We start from the raw sequence: 17,621 nt of genomic DNA, 5'->3' as shown, positions 1-17,621 counted from the left end.
TTATCGGTTTTGGGTTTGGATGATTGATCAGGAAAGGTGAATGCGGGATGGTTGAAAAGAGGATAGCGAGGTGGTAATTAAGGTAGCACACGGGCTTTTTGGGCTTTTCTGTGACGCACATTGAGACCTTGCGACCTGGACAGACCTGGAGACTCAGTTACTTGCCCGACAGCTGTAGAGGCCGCTAGGAAGGCTAGGTAGGTAGGTAGGAAGCTGCGGGCGGGGGGGAGGAGGAGCAGAGAGGAGGAAGACGACAGTGGATGCAGTGGATGCCAGTGCCGGAGGTGTGGATGCATGGTGCATGGGTGGGTGGATGCACACGGATGGAGGAGGCCACCCTGTCTGTCTACAGTACTTACGGAGTACTTACTTAGTTGCACCTACCAGTATGCACACACCTACTTTGCAGTCACAGTCTCTCATACTGTATCAAGATGATGTACATCACACGCGCCCTTGCTACATGTACCTACCAACTACCTATCATACCTTGTATCTACTCTGTGAATACCTAGATACACATCTGCACTTTACCATCTGGGTTTACTTACTTACATACTTAGGTAGTTGCCTACATGTACTCCTGTACTAGCACCATCGACCATCGCTCGTTACACTGTACTGTTGCAAACCCAGGTGTTGTACATGTAGAGTAGAGTACATAGGAGGCGCGTGTACCCATCGTGTGCTTCCTTTGTGTGCTAGCATATGCTATCTTTCGTACTACCTAGGTAGTGTAAGCCCACGGAAGAAGTGGCAGAAACAAGGTGGAATTTTACGGACGGAATGATCGAGATTTGCAGGCGCGAAGGGCGTACCTAGTGCTTGTGGATAGACACTGCAGTATATACTTTGTACTCCGTACACCAAATACCTACATAGGTACATAGATGCCAAGGTACCTGCATGTCTCTGGTGCCTACCTAAGAGACATGCAATTCAACGCTCTAAGCTCGAGTACGCATCTACTCGAGCTACTTTACCACTGCAACATAAAATCATTTACCCTGAAAGAAAGCCGCGAGTACCATCATTTTATAGAGAACGAATTGTCCATGAAGTGTAGTTACTGCATACATATAAGTGCTATGTACTTGTATGAACTAGGTACATACATGTGCTGTAGGTACAGGGCGGAGCGAGCTATACTCCGAGTTATCTACATACCTAGGTGCCTACCTACATACATACATGTACCATGGCTATCACACCGTACTAGGTACCTTTGCTGACGGTGCACTATCTGCGTACATGTACACTAGCACGCGTCTCTACATAGTACACGTAAAGTACGCTACCCTGGGTTCGCTAGGTTCACTACTTAGGTTCGCTAGGTACGTGTACAGTAGCGTAGGTAGGTAGGTAGCAGCAGAGTAACAGGAACCAGACACACTACGCGGTGGGTGGGTAGGAACTGTGGGCGCGCCTCCTCTCCTCATCCTTGGTCCTTGTCCTGATGCGCAGCAAGAAGAGCACACCACAACGCCATCGCCCAAGTGTCCAATCACAAGCCCTGCCCAGCGGATACGTCGACTACTGCACAGACTAGTCTTTAGCGATGCTACTCTAATTCAGTAGTGAGGAGTGATTTGCTACCGTCAAAACAAGATTGACGAGCCCTCTCCATTATTCCAACCTCACTTCTTGAACACTGTGCGTAGCATCACTCGCCTCTGCGCTAGCGCCGACCCGGCCATGGATCCTACCTTATTAGCACTCGACGTGGTAGCTTGGTCGTGCCGGGGACCGTACCAGACACCGTACCTAACCCACTGAATCTTGCGTGGAAAAGGCGAGAGGAATGTAGAGAGGGCGTGAAGACGCGCAGAGAAAAGTGGTAGCATGTTACCTAGGCAGGTTTTGCAGGTTATTTCGCAGTCACCTACCTAGGCGGCATTTCACTTGTTCACTCTCTGCGCCTTGTCGTATTAGGATATTCCGAAACAGTCCATCACGATCCCTGCTTAGGTTTGTCGGCTGCAGGTTGCTCACGAAGGAAGCGTGAAAGCGCTGTTGAAACGCCTCAAATAAAGCTGATGAGACACCAAAGCCTCTCGTTTGTCTTGTGTGTACATATGTAGTAGGTACCGTACCAAGTATACCATGACAAGAGAATGGGGAGAAAAGCTGCAGTGTGAGAGTCCCCTAGAAACTGGTATCTGGCCACTCCCATTCAACCTTTACGTGCCCAATCAAGGTAGGACACATTGTCTTGGATTCGACCCTACATACACCACATTTCTTACTCAAGAATTTGATTTGGCCTGACAAATCCCGCCGAAGAATACTGAGCTTGTTATACTGTATGATTCGCTCGGTACTGCTCGCCAGCTGTCAGCCTCATACACCCTCCTAGCTACCTAATTAGATAATACTAAAGTTGAACATAGACATAAGGCTGAATTCCTTTTAGAGATATGATGCTGCCATAATGGGGGCAATTGGTTGCGAAGCCATCAAGATATGTTTTTTTTTACGGCTGGACTCTATTTAGTCCAGCACCTCTCATGATAAGGGAAACAATAGTAGATAGCTACCTCACTTAGAGGCTGCCCTATCATCCACTTTTACCTATCGTACACAAGCTTTTAATTTCGAAGTGTTGTAGTAGATATATCTAACGGGTAGGATCACTACACGGTCGGTGACTACAGTAGTTGTGGTTGAAGAGGATCTCTAAAGTAAAGCCATAGTATATATGTTAGAGCCAGCGGAAGTTTTAAGCTTGACGTTTAAACCAAGTTTTGGAATCATAGATTCAATGGTATCATTGGAGTTGTGATGATTGGTGCCTGTGTCTCGTTTTATACTTGGCGCCTATTCCCAGCTCCCCGAATCTTAGCCCTTTAGGATAGCTCTCCTTCTAACGAGTTGCTGTAGCCGTGAATGGGTTCTGGCTCCCACATTTGTCACTCTAGAACTGCTAGTTGTGATTCTGATATATATATGACAGTTGCAGTTAGCAGCTCCAAGTCGGGATAACCGTTATGGTGGAAAGTGACGGATCACAGTGGCACTCTCAAGCACAACATCTGCAATATGTTAGTGTAGCCTTCAACCCAAGACATTGGAGTGCGGGGGCGGGGCAGTTGTTTGCCAGGTGAAGCGCAGTACTACTTGGTATGTAGGTATCTAGGCTCCGATGCCTTGGTCTTCACTGTCGCACAGTAGTAGTAGTCGTACCGAGTGCAAGTAAGTATAAGTCGCTGGGCGAGATTTGTGTACACAGACATGAAATCTATCTTAGAGGCTGTCTCCAGGGTCCATTGCTCCATACCTCTACTACGTATGTTACTTCGATGTTAGACTTGAACATCCACTGCTCGCCATGGGAGATGATCCAGTGCGCGTGTGATTTGCAGGCTTGCAAACTTTACTGTGCAGATGGGCTACCTAGATATTGAACGCCGGCCTCTGCCTACAGTACTATAGTATGTAGTAGTAGGTAGGTATTTTTTTTAAGTTTGCTTTATAGTGTGCTTTGGCGGTAGTATGTCTACATTAGTAGTAGGTACCTTGGTAGTATATCTTAGGTATGTAAAAGGGCACATGATCGCAGATTTGGAATGGACCGAGATATAAACTTGCTAGCGCTGACAGATGCTTGTTTTGCTTTGATCAAGGCTTGGCCGCTTCACTGAGGTACTTAGAAGAGCTTTCCCAAGTACATGTAGTAGTATCTTACACAAAAGATACCTTCCGGTACCTTTTACAGTGCTCATACCTATCTGTTCATACATGCACACACTCCTACGCTATGCTATCTATACAAACAGATAATGGTAACAGGCAGTCGTGCTATGTAAGCCTTACCAAAGTGTAGGATGTGTTACTGTAGGTATCAGCAGATGTCAAGATGCGAACACATAGGTTCCCTGCTGTTCGAGTAGAAGAGAGCTGCCAGCTGGCAATACAAACCGTGATTTATCAGCGCGATTTATGTGCCAAGAGAGGCTAGTCGAGGTTATGCTTGTCACAGTAATCTGCCCCACACAGTACGATACGCTAATGAATAAACACTAGGTAGTGTGGGCACGCTACGAAGCCCTGGAACTTGACTTCGTCAACTCACCGGGCCTGAGACATGGGGGTGAGAGCAGGGGGCGGATGCACTAGGGTGATATATGTCTGCCCAATCACAGCGAGGCTGGTCGACTCTTTGGGAGTGTATCCAAATTGGGACTTTCAAGGGCCGTTCTTTCCATGCATTCAACAGCTGGTCAGCTGGTTAGTGCACAGAGGGCTGGAGTGGTGATAATCGGAGCATACGGAGTAGGCACTCATCCTCGCTGTTTCAACACGTCTTTTCTCTTCGTTGGCTAATCTTCCCTTGGGTCCCTTGAGTCCTTTGGGTCTCTTGGGCCCCTTCGGAGAACCAGGATAGCAGACAGAGCTGAGAATGCACATGGATACTTAGAGGAAAATACTAGTGCGCAAGATAAGATCTGTCCGCTACCTATTTCCCTCACACGCACACACACATCCTGTGTGGCACCGACTCGACTTACGCTCACCTGACTGGCCTGTTTAATGAACATGGATGCATGCTCGATTCCGCCATTGCTCACCGACCAAACGCCGGGCTGTTCCTACATGAGTCCCTACAAATAGCGTGGGCGCCACTACGAAGGTTGATGTGTACAGTATGATCATGGCACAGAATACATTTGCCTACAAGATATTGAACAGATATTGTGCAGTAGCGACATCGTTTTTTGCCTCAGACTGGTTAGGGCACAGCCAAACGAAACACGCCTTGTGGACCGTTCTGCAGTCTAAGGCTTGTGGGTGTGAACGCTACCACTGAAGAGCCCACCACCACCGAGAACCATTGCAGACTACTTACTTATGGTGTGCATAATAATACCTAAGTAGTTGAGTAAGTATGTCTGTCGTGTTAGGAAAAGGAACAAGGCAAAAATGGTATCTGCATTATGTAGCATAGGTAATAGAAAAGAAAGATATTGACCACACAACCGGCCATGAACACTGGCGGAAGATTGGAACCAGGCCATTGCTACACCTCGTACACCTTGAACCACCACAACACCTACATGTTCAGTAGATAGGGACTAGGGTCAAAATATTGAAGAGGTTGGATGTTATCAAGAGGGCAGCACAGGCTTGGTTCCCTCATGCAACGAGACCTCGGGAATGTCAATGCGGAACCAGGGAGTGCTGTCACCTGCATCACGTACGCTACGCTAGGTGCTGTGGAGGCAACAATGGGGGGGGAAGGGCCTGCATTCCCTGGCATAGTATATTGATGACTGTTCCTGTGATGGGGAAGACTTTGGACGTTGACAGCCATCGTACTGTTCAGTGTGTAGTGGTGTAAGTAAGTAGGTAAGTACATATCTCTCATATCAACGTACAGAAAGAAGGCTTGACTACTGTGGAGTTATATTGAATCTTATCCTATTACGATAGGTACTTAAGTACCTAGTTCACTTCGCGGCGAAACAAGCTCGAAAAGCTTCATAGCTCAATGAAATAAAATAAAATACTTGCTATTCTGGAGGCTGAAAGCAGGGCCTCGCCCCTATTTCTTGCTTCTGGAGCCCCAGACCGAGGACATGGCAGACATGGCAAGGCCGTCCATACTACGTACAGCAGGTACACTGCGGTAGTCTCATGCGACATTCGATAATACACCATCTATTGGAGTGGAAGTGCCAAAGAGATTGGGAATTGTTGTTGATCCTAGCCAGGGCGGGCAAAGCGCCGAATGTTTCCCCAGGATTTAGCGGTTGAAGAAACTTGCCAACCTTGGTTTGGCGCACGCGGCAGATTGACAACAACCCTTATGTCTTCGTTCCAACACGGCGGATTGCCCAACCAACCAAGCCCCCAAGAAGGGCTGAAGAATGATTTGCACACACTCTACCGAGGTTGGTACGCTCAGCTGCATCCATCGCTTCGCTGAGGAGATTACGAACCAGCTCTGCCATTGCGTGAAGAATCCCTGGGCAGTACTGGGACAGGCCAGAGGCTTCGAGGCCCCCAAATACTTACACGTATCTCGCAACTTCGGCCATTACTACTGGACAATCGCGCTGCATGATCTTTGGCCAGTTCACCCTCGAAACTGGCGGTGAGAGAGGCCACTGCCGCTCTAACGCGAGTTACGAGTTTACCATAGGGTGACCTTGATACTGCTGGTACAACTGTCCGGTTTTACACCTCGGCACTCATTATCCATTGGTGTAAATACACGATAGCTACCTACTGGGACGTGGTACTGAGTACCCGTACACTAAGATTCTCCACATGAACTTGATGGACGGAACTACAGGCCTGCAACCATGGTACTGACTAAGGCCAGCTTGCGTGGGAAACACCTTGTCTACATACAGTAGTTTTACTCACCTGGCCCTGTGCATGTAGGTATCGCGTATCCGGCGCGATCACTGAAAGCAAACTAGATTCGCGGGAACACCTGCGGCACGTCAGAATGCCGCTAGGGCTTGTGCTCTCCGTGCTAGCCGTCAAAGACGCTATCGTCTGCCAATCAATTGTGGCGAGCATCGAGATGGTGGCAGCGGGTGATAAAATCGGTAGTGGATCGTCATCTCAAGACTGTTCGACAGGCGACTAACCATGCATAACACGGACCTGTTGATGCATCGTAATTTAGATCTGAGCACTGTAGATAGTGAGCTGTCGTGTAGTAATAGCACCCAGTATCAGCAAACCCAAGGCGCCGGAACGTTGCCTCAAGAAGTGGTTTGCCGCGGTGTGATGATGCTCGCCCGCGCCCCGGCGAGCCCATGTCCGATTCCGCTCCGATCACCATTCCAATCTCCGCGTAGTGTTACGCAGGCCATCAGGTATTTCGTGTGTTAAAGATGGACAACACTTCTCCGCTCTGGAGGAACATCCGTCAACTCGCGGGCCGCTTGCTTCCGAGGCGCATATCTATTGAGGCAAGCGAGATCATCGATACCCACACGCATAGCGTGCCCACCAACCTTATCAATGGATTTCCGCCCAATGATAGAGCCAGATCGAATATTTGGACGGCTACACTTTGATATGAACTACCTTCCAAGGTATTAGGCATAACTATTCTTGTTGTTGTGCTATTGCGAGCTTCTATGATCCGATATTGGGAACTTGAACTGCGCTTACTGTGTAGAAGTACAACGTCTAAGTACTTACATACCAACATGGGAACATACCTACAGTAGGTTTCTTCGGGTGTCTTGCCTACAGCTATTTTAGTTTGTAACCCCCCGTCTCAGATCCGAGTTGCTGTGCAGCATCCTTGAATAGCAACACGATGATATGACAGCCACATGAGTTTGTCCGATGTCATCTTAGGAGCCGCATGAAACGAGCCTGGCTAAGTATGGTGTGAGTATGCATATGATTCAAGAATAACGTGGCTCAGGTAACAGTGAAGAGGAGCGCTGCAACCAGGAAGATCAGCCGAGCTCTGTTTTTGGCCAGCACTCGGATTAATCTACCTACTGTCTAGGTAGGTATACAACAATTAATCGAGCGTTATCAATGGGTAAGTAGATAGCTACGCAGTATACACATTCGAGTTGCAATCAAGGTATTGGCCCTTTATTTCCCGTTTCGCACGGCGGGTTCAGATATCTAACCGCCAATTGGTGGACCAACCGCCCAAAGTCCGAACAGAAAAATGCGGCGCATACTCGCTTGGTGTTTCGCTGACGTGTGCGAGTGGCCGAATAAGATACAGGCTGTAAGTAAAACAGTGTGATAGGTAGGGCACCCTGGCCCCGACCAGCATCACATCGTCGCATCTACCCGTACTTTTGCCTCAGAATCGGCTACGGCTCCCCCTGATTAGCATCACGCTGAAACCACAATTGTCTTGGAGTCCCGCATCATTTTGGCCTGTCCCAACGCCCACCCATGCTTCAGAATGCATCGTACTAGAATCATGCCAACGCGCGTGGATAGTGTAGCCATCTCTCCTATTCGCTTGCTTGCTTGGAGCACGTTTCTCTGCGAAGCTGGCCAGGGCCCATCAGACCATCAATGCCCCCCCTCGACTGCGCTGTCTGAGATATGCCTGTAAAATTAGCAATGCGTGATAAGTGAGTAGGCCATTCATTGCAACTAGTAGTGGATTGTACCGTGGATACAGCCTGAGACCAGCTAACAGTGTGCTGTGTGTGGAGCGTTGGTGTTTCTCAGCCTGTCCAGCGCTTGTGTCCTCGTATCATACCCCGTCTCATGTGTTCCTTGCGTCCTCTACTATCGCTTTCGTCCGCCTCATGCACTTTCCCTTCTTTTCTACTCGCTCTGGCTCTTCAGTCGAGACTGTCCTTTTGATCGCCGTTCATTTTGTCGATTAATATTCGGCCTTACGTTCTTTCTGTCGCTGGCTCGTCATTAAAAGCAATATTTTATTTTAGTTTTATATCTCCCCTTCTTGAGAACCACCGATAATCAGTGAGGACATTTCGATTCGTAGAGGACGCCGGTCGTCACTTTTTACATCAGTTCTCTGCATTCCGACAGGGTCACGAAGGACACGTTGGAGGAGATACGGGCTCGGCCCTAGGATTACTTGAGAAGAAGCGGAAAGGAGGTGAAAATTAGGAGGGGCATCGTTCGAGGTCTGGATCAACGGCAACGTCACTTCTCATCGGCATGATCAAAATGGTCAATAAGGTATTGGCAGCGTTTATCGGCGTCGACATCGTCTTCGCGATTACCGGTGCCATTATCGTAGGTTTCTCCGTAATTGTCAGGAACACATGCTTCGACCCTCCGATCGACGGCCACGAGGCAGCCCGTGATCTATTATACCGGCAATTTCCCCTCACAGGTGAGCAAGGAATACTGGGGAGCGAACGAAGGGAAGAGGACCGCAACACAGCTAACACTATCGCAGCTGGAATCGGCAATGGTATCTTCACGTTCGTTGCCTTCATCGCCACCCTACCAGCTTTGGCAACCAATAGTCGCACCTGGCTGAAAGCCGCCGTCTGTTTGATAGTGGTCGATGCACTATACACATTGGTTATCGGCCTGCAGTTGTGGATTCTCACGCTGCGCATCAAGGAGACCTTTTTCGGCATTTGGAAAAACCAAACTGAAGATGTCCAAGGTTTCATGGAAGAGGCCGTAAGTGAAGATCCATATAGCTGTGAGCGCCCGGGGTTCAATTCTAATTATTTTATCAGTTTAACTGCTGTGGCTACTTTAACAGCACCTCGCCAGCTTTCAAAACCAATCCCACTTGCCCCAGCCCAGCTACCGCTGCATTAATGACGGGCTGCGCGACTCCCTTGACAAGGTTCAGCAACACTTTCGTCGACAATATCTTCACTGCATTGTTCGCCATTGTTGGCGTGGATGCGGTACTCATCGTTGCTGCCCTCTGCTTATTGAAGGAAAGGAAAGAGATGGAACGTTACCGGCATATCGACGAGAAGACCGGTGCTCGAGGCACATTTTAGACAACGGGATTCACATTCTAGTCTCCTCCGTACCGTATTCTACGTGGGCTCACGTCGACTACCAACGGTCCATGCCAAAAACTCACAATCAGACCACCAATGTTGGTTGGGCCGTATGGAGACGATGCAAGCTTGCTTTTGATTTGTTTGCACCCATTTAGTCATCCAGCTATCAACTGGCATTTGATATATACCTTCTTTATTCGATTTAAGCGTGTGTTTGAATTCGGCTTGTTCATATTGAACCTCATTTTCGCGTGTATAGGTTAGTTAGATGCAGATGATAGAAAGTAGGGAGTATATGCTTGAAAATAAAAATACATATAGTCTGCTCAAGCGGATGTTAATTTTATTTTTTTGAGGCACAATTCATTAGTGACTAGTTATGCAATCAGAACATTTACGTGTTACTTCACCTAGACCTATGAATAAGAGTTCGCTAAGTATAGTTTGTTGGCTCTTCTAATTGCTTGGATGCTTTACCAGTCTAGTCATGAAACGTCCAAATTAAAGCCGGACTTCAGCTAATTCATCTGACTACCAACATGTCACGCCCGTTGCGATTATGTTCATTGAGAATGAAAATGTATTGAAAGGATAGTTATCTACTAGTTTCGAAATGCTCGCAAGCAAGCATCTCTGTAGGAGAAAAGACACCATTTGTCAAGTCGACCCGCGAGAGATATCGGTAAAGACTAGTGATACAACAGCCAGTTTGTAAAATACCAAGACCTGAAACCCACGCCTTTCTCCTACAACTCGCTTGCTGAGAAACAGTCGAAAAGGCAATGGCCATCGGGCAAAACTGAACCTTTAAGTCCCTTGACTGTGCTCTTCGCTTGCTGAAGAGCAAGTCAAGGGATGTCAAGTTCCAGAGCGCATTATGAAGTGAACGGTAAGTTATCATGGATAATAAAACCACTTGAACAAACCCAGATCCTCATGACATCGTAAGTCGTTGTCAAATTGGTAACATTCTGACCCCCCACAACACAAATTCTCCGCAATGTATTTTGCATATTCATGCAGTCGGGTATAAGAAGGATTGCACTGGGAACAGGCCAATCCAGCACTCAAGCCACGTCGCCAGGAAGTTTTTGGTGCTAGCGACGGCTGGAGAACTTAGAGATGGGTGACGAGAGTAAGGAGATAAAACCCTCTCTTCCCAGCTCGCAGGCGCTTCCAGCAGAAACGACTAAATCATCCCCGAAGAGAACCAAGATCAATCGAAGTCGAGGCCGGGGGTTCGCGACAGCGGAGAAGACAACATCACCCCGCGGCGGGCGATATGAAGCAATTCAAGGCCGGAACGCCGTCACATTTCGCACAACAGATGCGACTCTCTCTAGCATCTTCCGCAGATATTCATAATCCGAGAGCGTAGTGGTGCATCGATCGAACAAGAGATAAAAGTAGAAGGAAGAAAAAGGATCATGCTGAGGAAGGCAAAGCAGCGTCCTCGGGCCGAACAGCAGCTATCAAGCCCAGCTGCACGGGGTTCGCGTCGATTCATCGACGCCGGCAAACGCGCGCACAGAGCGCTCTGTTTCCGAGATCTCTACCGTCTCAATCCGGAGGCGCCGGGACGCGGAAGCTGCACGGTGCGGCGGAAAGATGAGGGGTGCCGCTGCAGGAAGGGAGCTCTTCGTCGAGATCAGATTGCGTCGATCGAGTGTTGCTGAGCTGTATTCGGGACCGAAGCGACGACAAACGGTGCTCAAGACCACCGAAGCGATCGAGCGGGTTCTTCGTTACTTCGGAAAATTGACAAGAGAGCATGGAGCGTGGTGAGCTAGACTCCGTTGGGCATTCGAAAACGGCTCGAAGCTTCTCTCGAGATCAATCGATCAGTCGACGAGTGCATCAGCACTTAACATTACAGCGCCCAGAGTCGGAGCAAGTTCCGAGACTGCTGGAAAGGAGTCCAGCGTCGATCGAAAATGCTTCACAAAACTCGGGGGACCTGTATCCGCGGTCCGCACGGGGTGCTCTGGGGGCGCCATCTTGGGTCATGAAGAGGAGCGAGGCGAAGGGGTCGCTCAATCGCTCAACTCTTGATCCCACCGTGGAGACTATTCGTACTGCCACAGTGGGAGCCGACCGCCTGCTCGACCTCCGGCACAAGGGAAGGAGATGGGGTTTACGGTCGACTGCCTAAGCGAGCATACTGGAGAGAAAAGAGGAGAAAAGGACACTTGGAGGGGGTGGGATACGGCTGTATTAATTAAATACCACCACCACCACTGATGGTTCAAGCATGTACGTCACGCTGAACAGGGGTTGCCACCCTTCACTTACGAAGTAGTGAAGACTCTATCTAGCCTTCGAGGGCTGGCCCTGCCCTTATCCCCTTTCACATAAGTTGTACCCTTCACACATTTACCCAGCAGGCCAACCTACATAGCGATAGACGCAAGAGGAAGCATGTTCAAATAGGAACATGCGGGGACAACAGCTAAACTGCCAAACTCCTGAAGACGATCGAGCGTAGAATCGTAGTAGGCGATAGACTGTACTTTTACGTCATATCAAGGTATCAGGCAACCTGCAGTTCCAGTCAAGAATAGGTAAATCAGGTTTCTAGCTAAAGCTTTGCCTATTCCAACCTTCCCCACCTCCGATTACGTCGTCAAGCCACACCCCTCCAACGCCATCGTTACGGTCATAAATGGTTCGTTAGGCCTGGTTAGGTAACACCTCCTACTATGTACATACAATGCTCGAATGGATCCATGGATGGAGAGGTGCGTGATGGTGTGGTGGAGGTGGCTTGATTCTGCGTGAGACAACGCCACATTATGATGACATATCCTTCCTAGGCTCCTCCTACTTGTCCACTTGTCCCATTCATAAGTACAAAAACTGCGTATTTAGCAGGAGGTTTTGCCGATAGGTACACAATACAAAGACAGACATCTATCATATGAGTGTGTTTTACTAGTAAGCTACAATACTTAGGGTACAACTAAAATATAGCTGTAGCATGATCAAAGTTCAACCAATCCCAAAATTAGTAGGATTGGTAGAAATGAGAAGCACTTGAAAAATGTGTACATAAGATGCAGGTTGAATTCGTCTCACACAACCGGACTATTTGCACCGGCGTCTGCCACCGCAAGATGTGACTAGGTTTCAGGGCACGTACATGTACATGTACAGGAGACAATATCGTACCATGCGACAGGAAAAGATAATTGTAGAAAGACCAAGAAATCGTGTCAGGTGGTCTAGATCGTGATCCGACCGGTCCCCTGTCAAACGTTCGGAAGCTAATGCCATGTCGCTCTAAACTAAGAATGCCGAAATGGGTAGGTAAGCCGGCAATAGGAAGAGAAGATAGCTAGCTTATGACGTCGATTCGCGAACAAAAGTGCCTCCTCTTCGTTATGAAGCATGTCACAACAGCTCGTTTCTATGCCGTATCCTGCATCGCGGTACCTGGTAACCACATGTAGGTAGATGAATTAAATTGGTACCTCGTCAGATGCTGCAACGAGGGGGTTACATACTCCCGTCCGTCCCAGATCCTATTGGACAAATGTCAAGATCTATGACCTAATTCCTCAGCTCTCGTTGTGCACATCCATTACCGTGCTTGTCCGTGCCAGCCTCTAGTGAATCATGGCATATCGGAGAACCTTCTATTCGTATACCACGGTTTTGCATGCGTTTTATCTTTTCAATTAAGTAGATGGCTCTATGTATGAGCACATGTCATGCGTGATGATCGTGGTCTCCTCTGATACGCCACTTGCCTTGTCAGGCACATTGACGACTGGAAGCTCAATAGCCCCCTCAGTCTGATTGATTTGATACGTCACAGACAGCTACTACTGGTACTTGCTCATTTCTATCTAAATATTTAAGGTTCGAATGACTCGGTCTGTGAAGCTTTCCTCATCATTAACCCATACAAACGCAAATATCAATCAACAAATCAACCAACCTAGATCCTAGCGCAACAACACCACTAGGCATCCTATCAAACCATAACCAATCACCAAAACACCTCGTTACCAACGGTTTTCGAACCAAGACTTTCAAAATGGGTGCTGTTCTCAGCTGTGTAAGTTCAACCATGCAGAAGTCCGTCCGACTTCTGTCCCCGCGCCTGGCTCAATTAGATAAGCCGAGCTAACACATGCCGTCAACGAACAGATTCAGAGCATCTTTCGCACGATCGGCAGCGTACTAATGGCCATCGTCAACGGCGTCGGTAACATCCTGCACGCCATCATCAGCGGCATCGTGTCATTCTTCGACATCCTCATCAGCTTCTTCACCTGCGGCTACTGCGGCGGCCGACGTCGACGCATGGGTGGCACGAGGGGAAGGCGTCATCATACCACTACAACAAGTCGGATCTAAAGGCTGAGGGAGGATCGATGGGGAGAAAGAAGTAGTGGAGGACCGCATGGAATGAATTGAAAGAACAGAGCGAGAGTTTTGGCAAGTTGGAATTGACGATGGCTACGAGATCACGATACCCATACCCCCGGCACTTTTTATTTAGACGTTTTATTCTCCATTCTTGAGCATGAATATAAATTCATAAATTATACAATAATATGGATCTCAAGTCGTGACATTAGAGGTGGAACTATGTAAGAAGATCGGGAACTCGTACTGAACAGCTAGTTCATTATGACTATAATCTCACGATGCGCTTAGTTATACTACATTATGATATTTTCCATACTAACATCTTTATATTTTCACCACGTCTCCTCATTTCAACTCTGGAAACCCAGTCTAGGTATTCACAAATCTAAATCGATGAGATTCCGATTGAAAAAGCCATGAACCTTCCTCGCTGCTTCCTTGCCAATCAGGGCATCTAGCTCTTCAATTGTCATATTGGCGACGTCTCGTATATTCTCTGTCTCTAGGATGAGATTCTTGAGGTTCTGAGGGGTCACGCCGGGGACAACACCCAACATCTCCTGAGGCTCGAGGTTGAACGCCTGGTCTTCCGCCTTCATATCCTTGTCGAGCCCCGCACGCACGGCGGCGATAGGATCAGGTTCGGGCTCCTGCGTCTTAAGATTCTCAAAGATTTCGGCCGTCTGGTAAGGACTGCTGCTCCAGATAATACGGAGACGCGGAAACGCGAGGGTGAGCAGCACGATTTTTGACTGAAGATCCGAGGGCGCCTCGTTCGGGTTGACGGACCGCATATTCCCTGACAAGTCGGCAAATGGCTCCAACGTAAATGACTTGTTTTGGTCAAACTCAATTAATAGCATAGGGTTCTTGTAATGTTGGAACATGGTCTCCGCTTGGTTGTATAGCCGTCCGTCCTTAAATGAGCTGATGAGATCGCTGATAGACTTACGCTCGATACAAATGTTAGGTGATAGAATGTAGTCCGCAACGGTCAGCATGCAAGGTATGACATTCAGGTTGCGGCCATGGAGTAGTGATGGCAATGAGGAGCGGAATTCTCGTACGTCGACAACAACCCTCGGCTGCTCAGCTGTTGCGGTCAAGCGCCCACCGCCAGCTATTCGCGTGTTGACTGTTCGTAAGAACGCTTCTTGGGGGTCTTCTACGCCATGTGCATCAACGGTCATGACGACAGACATGCTAGCACGCTCTTTGATGAGCTTCGTGAAGCAATCCTTCTCCCGCCGAACTGACGCAAGATAACGTTGTTCCTCAACAGAACTACCGTAGAACATGAAATATACCCGAACGTTCCGGTCATTATGTGAAGATCGATAAACTTCAACTCGCCGTATGAATGAAGCATCTGGCTCGTACATGATAATGTAACGGGGCCTGATCTCTTCAAGGACATGTTCATCTTGGTCACCATCGTAGGCGTGTATCACGACCAGGTCCTGCATATCATAGAGTTCGAAATAATCATCCATATCCTCGAGAGGATCGGCGATTATCTCTGCTTTCTGTCCCGCTTCTTCCTCTAGCATCTGTACTTCTTCCATCAGATCCGCCACCTCGGCAGGTTTCTCAAAATATTGTGCAACACTTCCATCGGCTGTCCGACTCGGTGCATTAGAACCCACTACGCCACCACCCCGTATTCGCCGCCTCTTGTTTGCGGGTGCCCTGCCTTTATAGCCGCCTCGAGCTAATCTCGGATCGACTGCACTCTCCAAAGCTTTCTGATTCTCGGAAAATAACTCGTTGTTCACCTTGGCGAACTCGCGTTTCCAATTAAGATAATTGCGGAGTTTTCTCCTCATCATGAAGGAAGCGGAGGGTTTGTGGTCTTCTTTCTTTAGGTTTGGGTTTTCGTCTGTTTTCGGCTGTACGTGCATGGTCTGCAGATAATCTCGGAGTTGGCGGCAGGTTGCCGTATCAGAACACATGATTAAAATTGTTTGGTTAGAGTCACCACGAATCGCGGGCTCGAAGTAGAGATCTCGGTCAATCTCCTCGAGGATCTCGGCTAAGAGGGCCCACTTTGGTTGCTCTTCGAGCACAGGGCGGAGGGAGTCAACTGAACTCCGGGCATTCACGTTTGCCTTATTAGCAGCATAAACTCGTTGCTTGGCAGTGCTGAAGATAGTATTTGCAGCGTCAAGGAATAACCAAGGTGACTGGTTTTGCCTCGTTGAGCCAGGCTGTGGCGAATGCGCCGCATGAATAGTATCTAATTGTTGGAGGAATGACACAGCATCAAGCGCTAATACAGAATGCAACAAGCCTCGAAGAACAGTCAAGTCACCGACTATTTGCTTCGTCTTCCAGCTTACCCGATGCCAGTTGGGATCCAGTTGGCGGCGAACCATGACATCGAAATTCTTCAGTAAAGCGCTATCGAGATTCCAGTCATCCATCTCCAGACCGCTGTTTCCCTTTTTAAGTTCATGAATGCTTACTTCAACACACTCCATGATGGCTTGTTGTATCGCGTTCATGTCATCAGTCATGGGAACTTCAAGCTCGATTACCTCGGCCTTCTTTTTCCCCTCTAGAGACGTGGCGACGGTCATATGGAAACGAGGCCATAGGGATGCCTTGCGCAAAAACATGTTTCGCATCATTGTAGCTAAAGGGGAGAACCCAATGGTAAACGACTCGGGGTTATCAGAGAAGGCTTTAAGAAAGCCCGTCTTGTTTTTCTGGCGGTATATGCGAAGGATGAAGGCTTCCAAAGCGGTAGCAACAACTTTGTCGGCATGTAGTAAGATGATGCCGGTGATGCTCTCTGTCCTGAGCAGGCCAGTCAAGAGGTCGACGACGAGGATTCGCGACGTGATGCTATAGATGCCGCCCTTGGCATACATTTTCTCTCGCGCAGCAACGCTGGTAAAATCGGTGTTGACGACTGTCAGACCCCTGGCCTTTGGTGCCATGCTAATGGCAGCATGCTCCGCCAGTGCCTCTCCAATCCAGGCATTCTCCCTATCATCGGCACCAACGATTATAACGAGGTTATTGCCGGCGGCGTCATAGCTGTGGAGGAGATTTGTAACCAGGCGCATAAGGCCGAGGCCCTTCGCAATCACGACGAGTTCATCTTCCGCTCGGAGCTCTTGGAAAAGATGTTGCTGGTACTCCTACGGCGAGAGTGATTCGTTAGTGTGCTAGTGGCTCCTAGGACATTTCTGCGGATGTTGCTCATGGATTGCCATACCAAGGGCAGTGATAGTCTCACTGGTTGAGGAGCATTGCTTGCAGACATGCGGGGCACGTCTCTGTTGAAGGTAGTGATGGTAGTAGGCAGGGTTCAGCGAATGGCGTGCATGTTGGATGGAGAATGTGACATATGCCTACGGGCTACCGAATGAGTGAAGAGCTACCTAGCGGCTGAGTAGCGAGGAGTAGGTAGATCGATCATTGGACATCTACGGGCGGCAGCGGCGGGATGGTGAGATACCGTAGATGGCGGGCGTTCGATTCCGATATTGGACTAGGTGCCTGGAAAGAGGAGTTTGACACCCGGGCCCAGGACCAAGGAATGCGAAATCCGGGGTACGCGCATCGCATCATTACCTCTGCTAGCTATGTAGGTATGTACTATGTATGCGGCGTTAGCTGCCGCCACTTCGACGCCGAATCACGAGACCTGCTTACATGTATTTGATGTCAGGGTGCGGGATACGTCATCGTCGACGCAACCGTGTGACAACAGATCAAGGCTGCAGTTTTACTTATAAAGATGCCTAAGAGGGGCGCTTTCTCTAACATATATTCCAATCTCAATCT

At 48.6% G+C, this 17,621-nt stretch overlaps 4 protein-coding genes across 4 annotated transcripts; 3 read left to right on the top strand and 1 right to left on the bottom strand.

Moving 5' to 3' along the window:
• Window positions 1-6,454: 6,454 nt before the first annotated feature.
• On the top strand, window positions 6,455-6,846 carry F5B22DRAFT_643287 (uncharacterized protein; the record flags this gene model as incomplete). Its single annotated transcript, XM_047978245.1, has 2 exons — window positions 6,455-6,581; window positions 6,638-6,846. The coding sequence occupies 2 exons, from the start codon at window positions 6,455-6,457 to the stop codon at window positions 6,844-6,846; spliced, it is 336 nt and encodes a 111-aa protein (XP_047834285.1).
• A 1,794-nt stretch (window positions 6,847-8,640) lies between these two features.
• On the top strand, window positions 8,641-9,443 carry F5B22DRAFT_643286 (tetraspanin; the record flags this gene model as incomplete). Its single annotated transcript, XM_047978244.1, has 3 exons — window positions 8,641-8,809; window positions 8,876-9,108; window positions 9,168-9,443. The coding sequence occupies 3 exons, from the start codon at window positions 8,641-8,643 to the stop codon at window positions 9,441-9,443; spliced, it is 678 nt and encodes a 225-aa protein (XP_047834284.1).
• Window positions 9,444-13,488: 4,045 nt separating this feature from the next.
• On the top strand, window positions 13,489-13,811 carry F5B22DRAFT_643284 (uncharacterized protein; the record flags this gene model as incomplete). The annotated part of the gene is made up of 2 exons (XM_047978243.1): window positions 13,489-13,509; window positions 13,602-13,811. 2 exons carry the CDS (start codon window positions 13,489-13,491, stop codon window positions 13,809-13,811), a joined length of 231 nt encoding a protein of 76 aa, XP_047834283.1.
• A 206-nt stretch (window positions 13,812-14,017) lies between these two features.
• F5B22DRAFT_467597 (DNA repair endonuclease XPF) lies at window positions 14,018-17,188 on the bottom strand. Its single transcript, XM_047972122.1, has 2 exons — window positions 17,050-17,188; window positions 14,018-16,972 (listed from the first exon to the last, which is right to left on the bottom strand). Exons 1-2 carry the CDS (start codon window positions 17,095-17,097, stop codon window positions 14,204-14,206), a joined length of 2,817 nt encoding a protein of 938 aa, XP_047834282.1. The 5' UTR covers window positions 17,098-17,188; the 3' UTR covers window positions 14,018-14,203.
• Between the last annotated feature and the right edge of the window lie 433 nt (window positions 17,189-17,621).

Source organism: Xylaria bambusicola (assembly GCF_022495145.1).
Source record: "Xylaria bambusicola strain CBS 139988 unplaced genomic scaffold F5B22scaffold_6, whole genome shotgun sequence".
Taxonomy (NCBI): domain Eukaryota; kingdom Fungi; phylum Ascomycota; class Sordariomycetes; order Xylariales; family Xylariaceae; genus Xylaria; species Xylaria bambusicola.
Note: the sequence above shows the minus strand (reverse complement) of the source record. Positions and strands in the feature narration are given on the sequence as shown.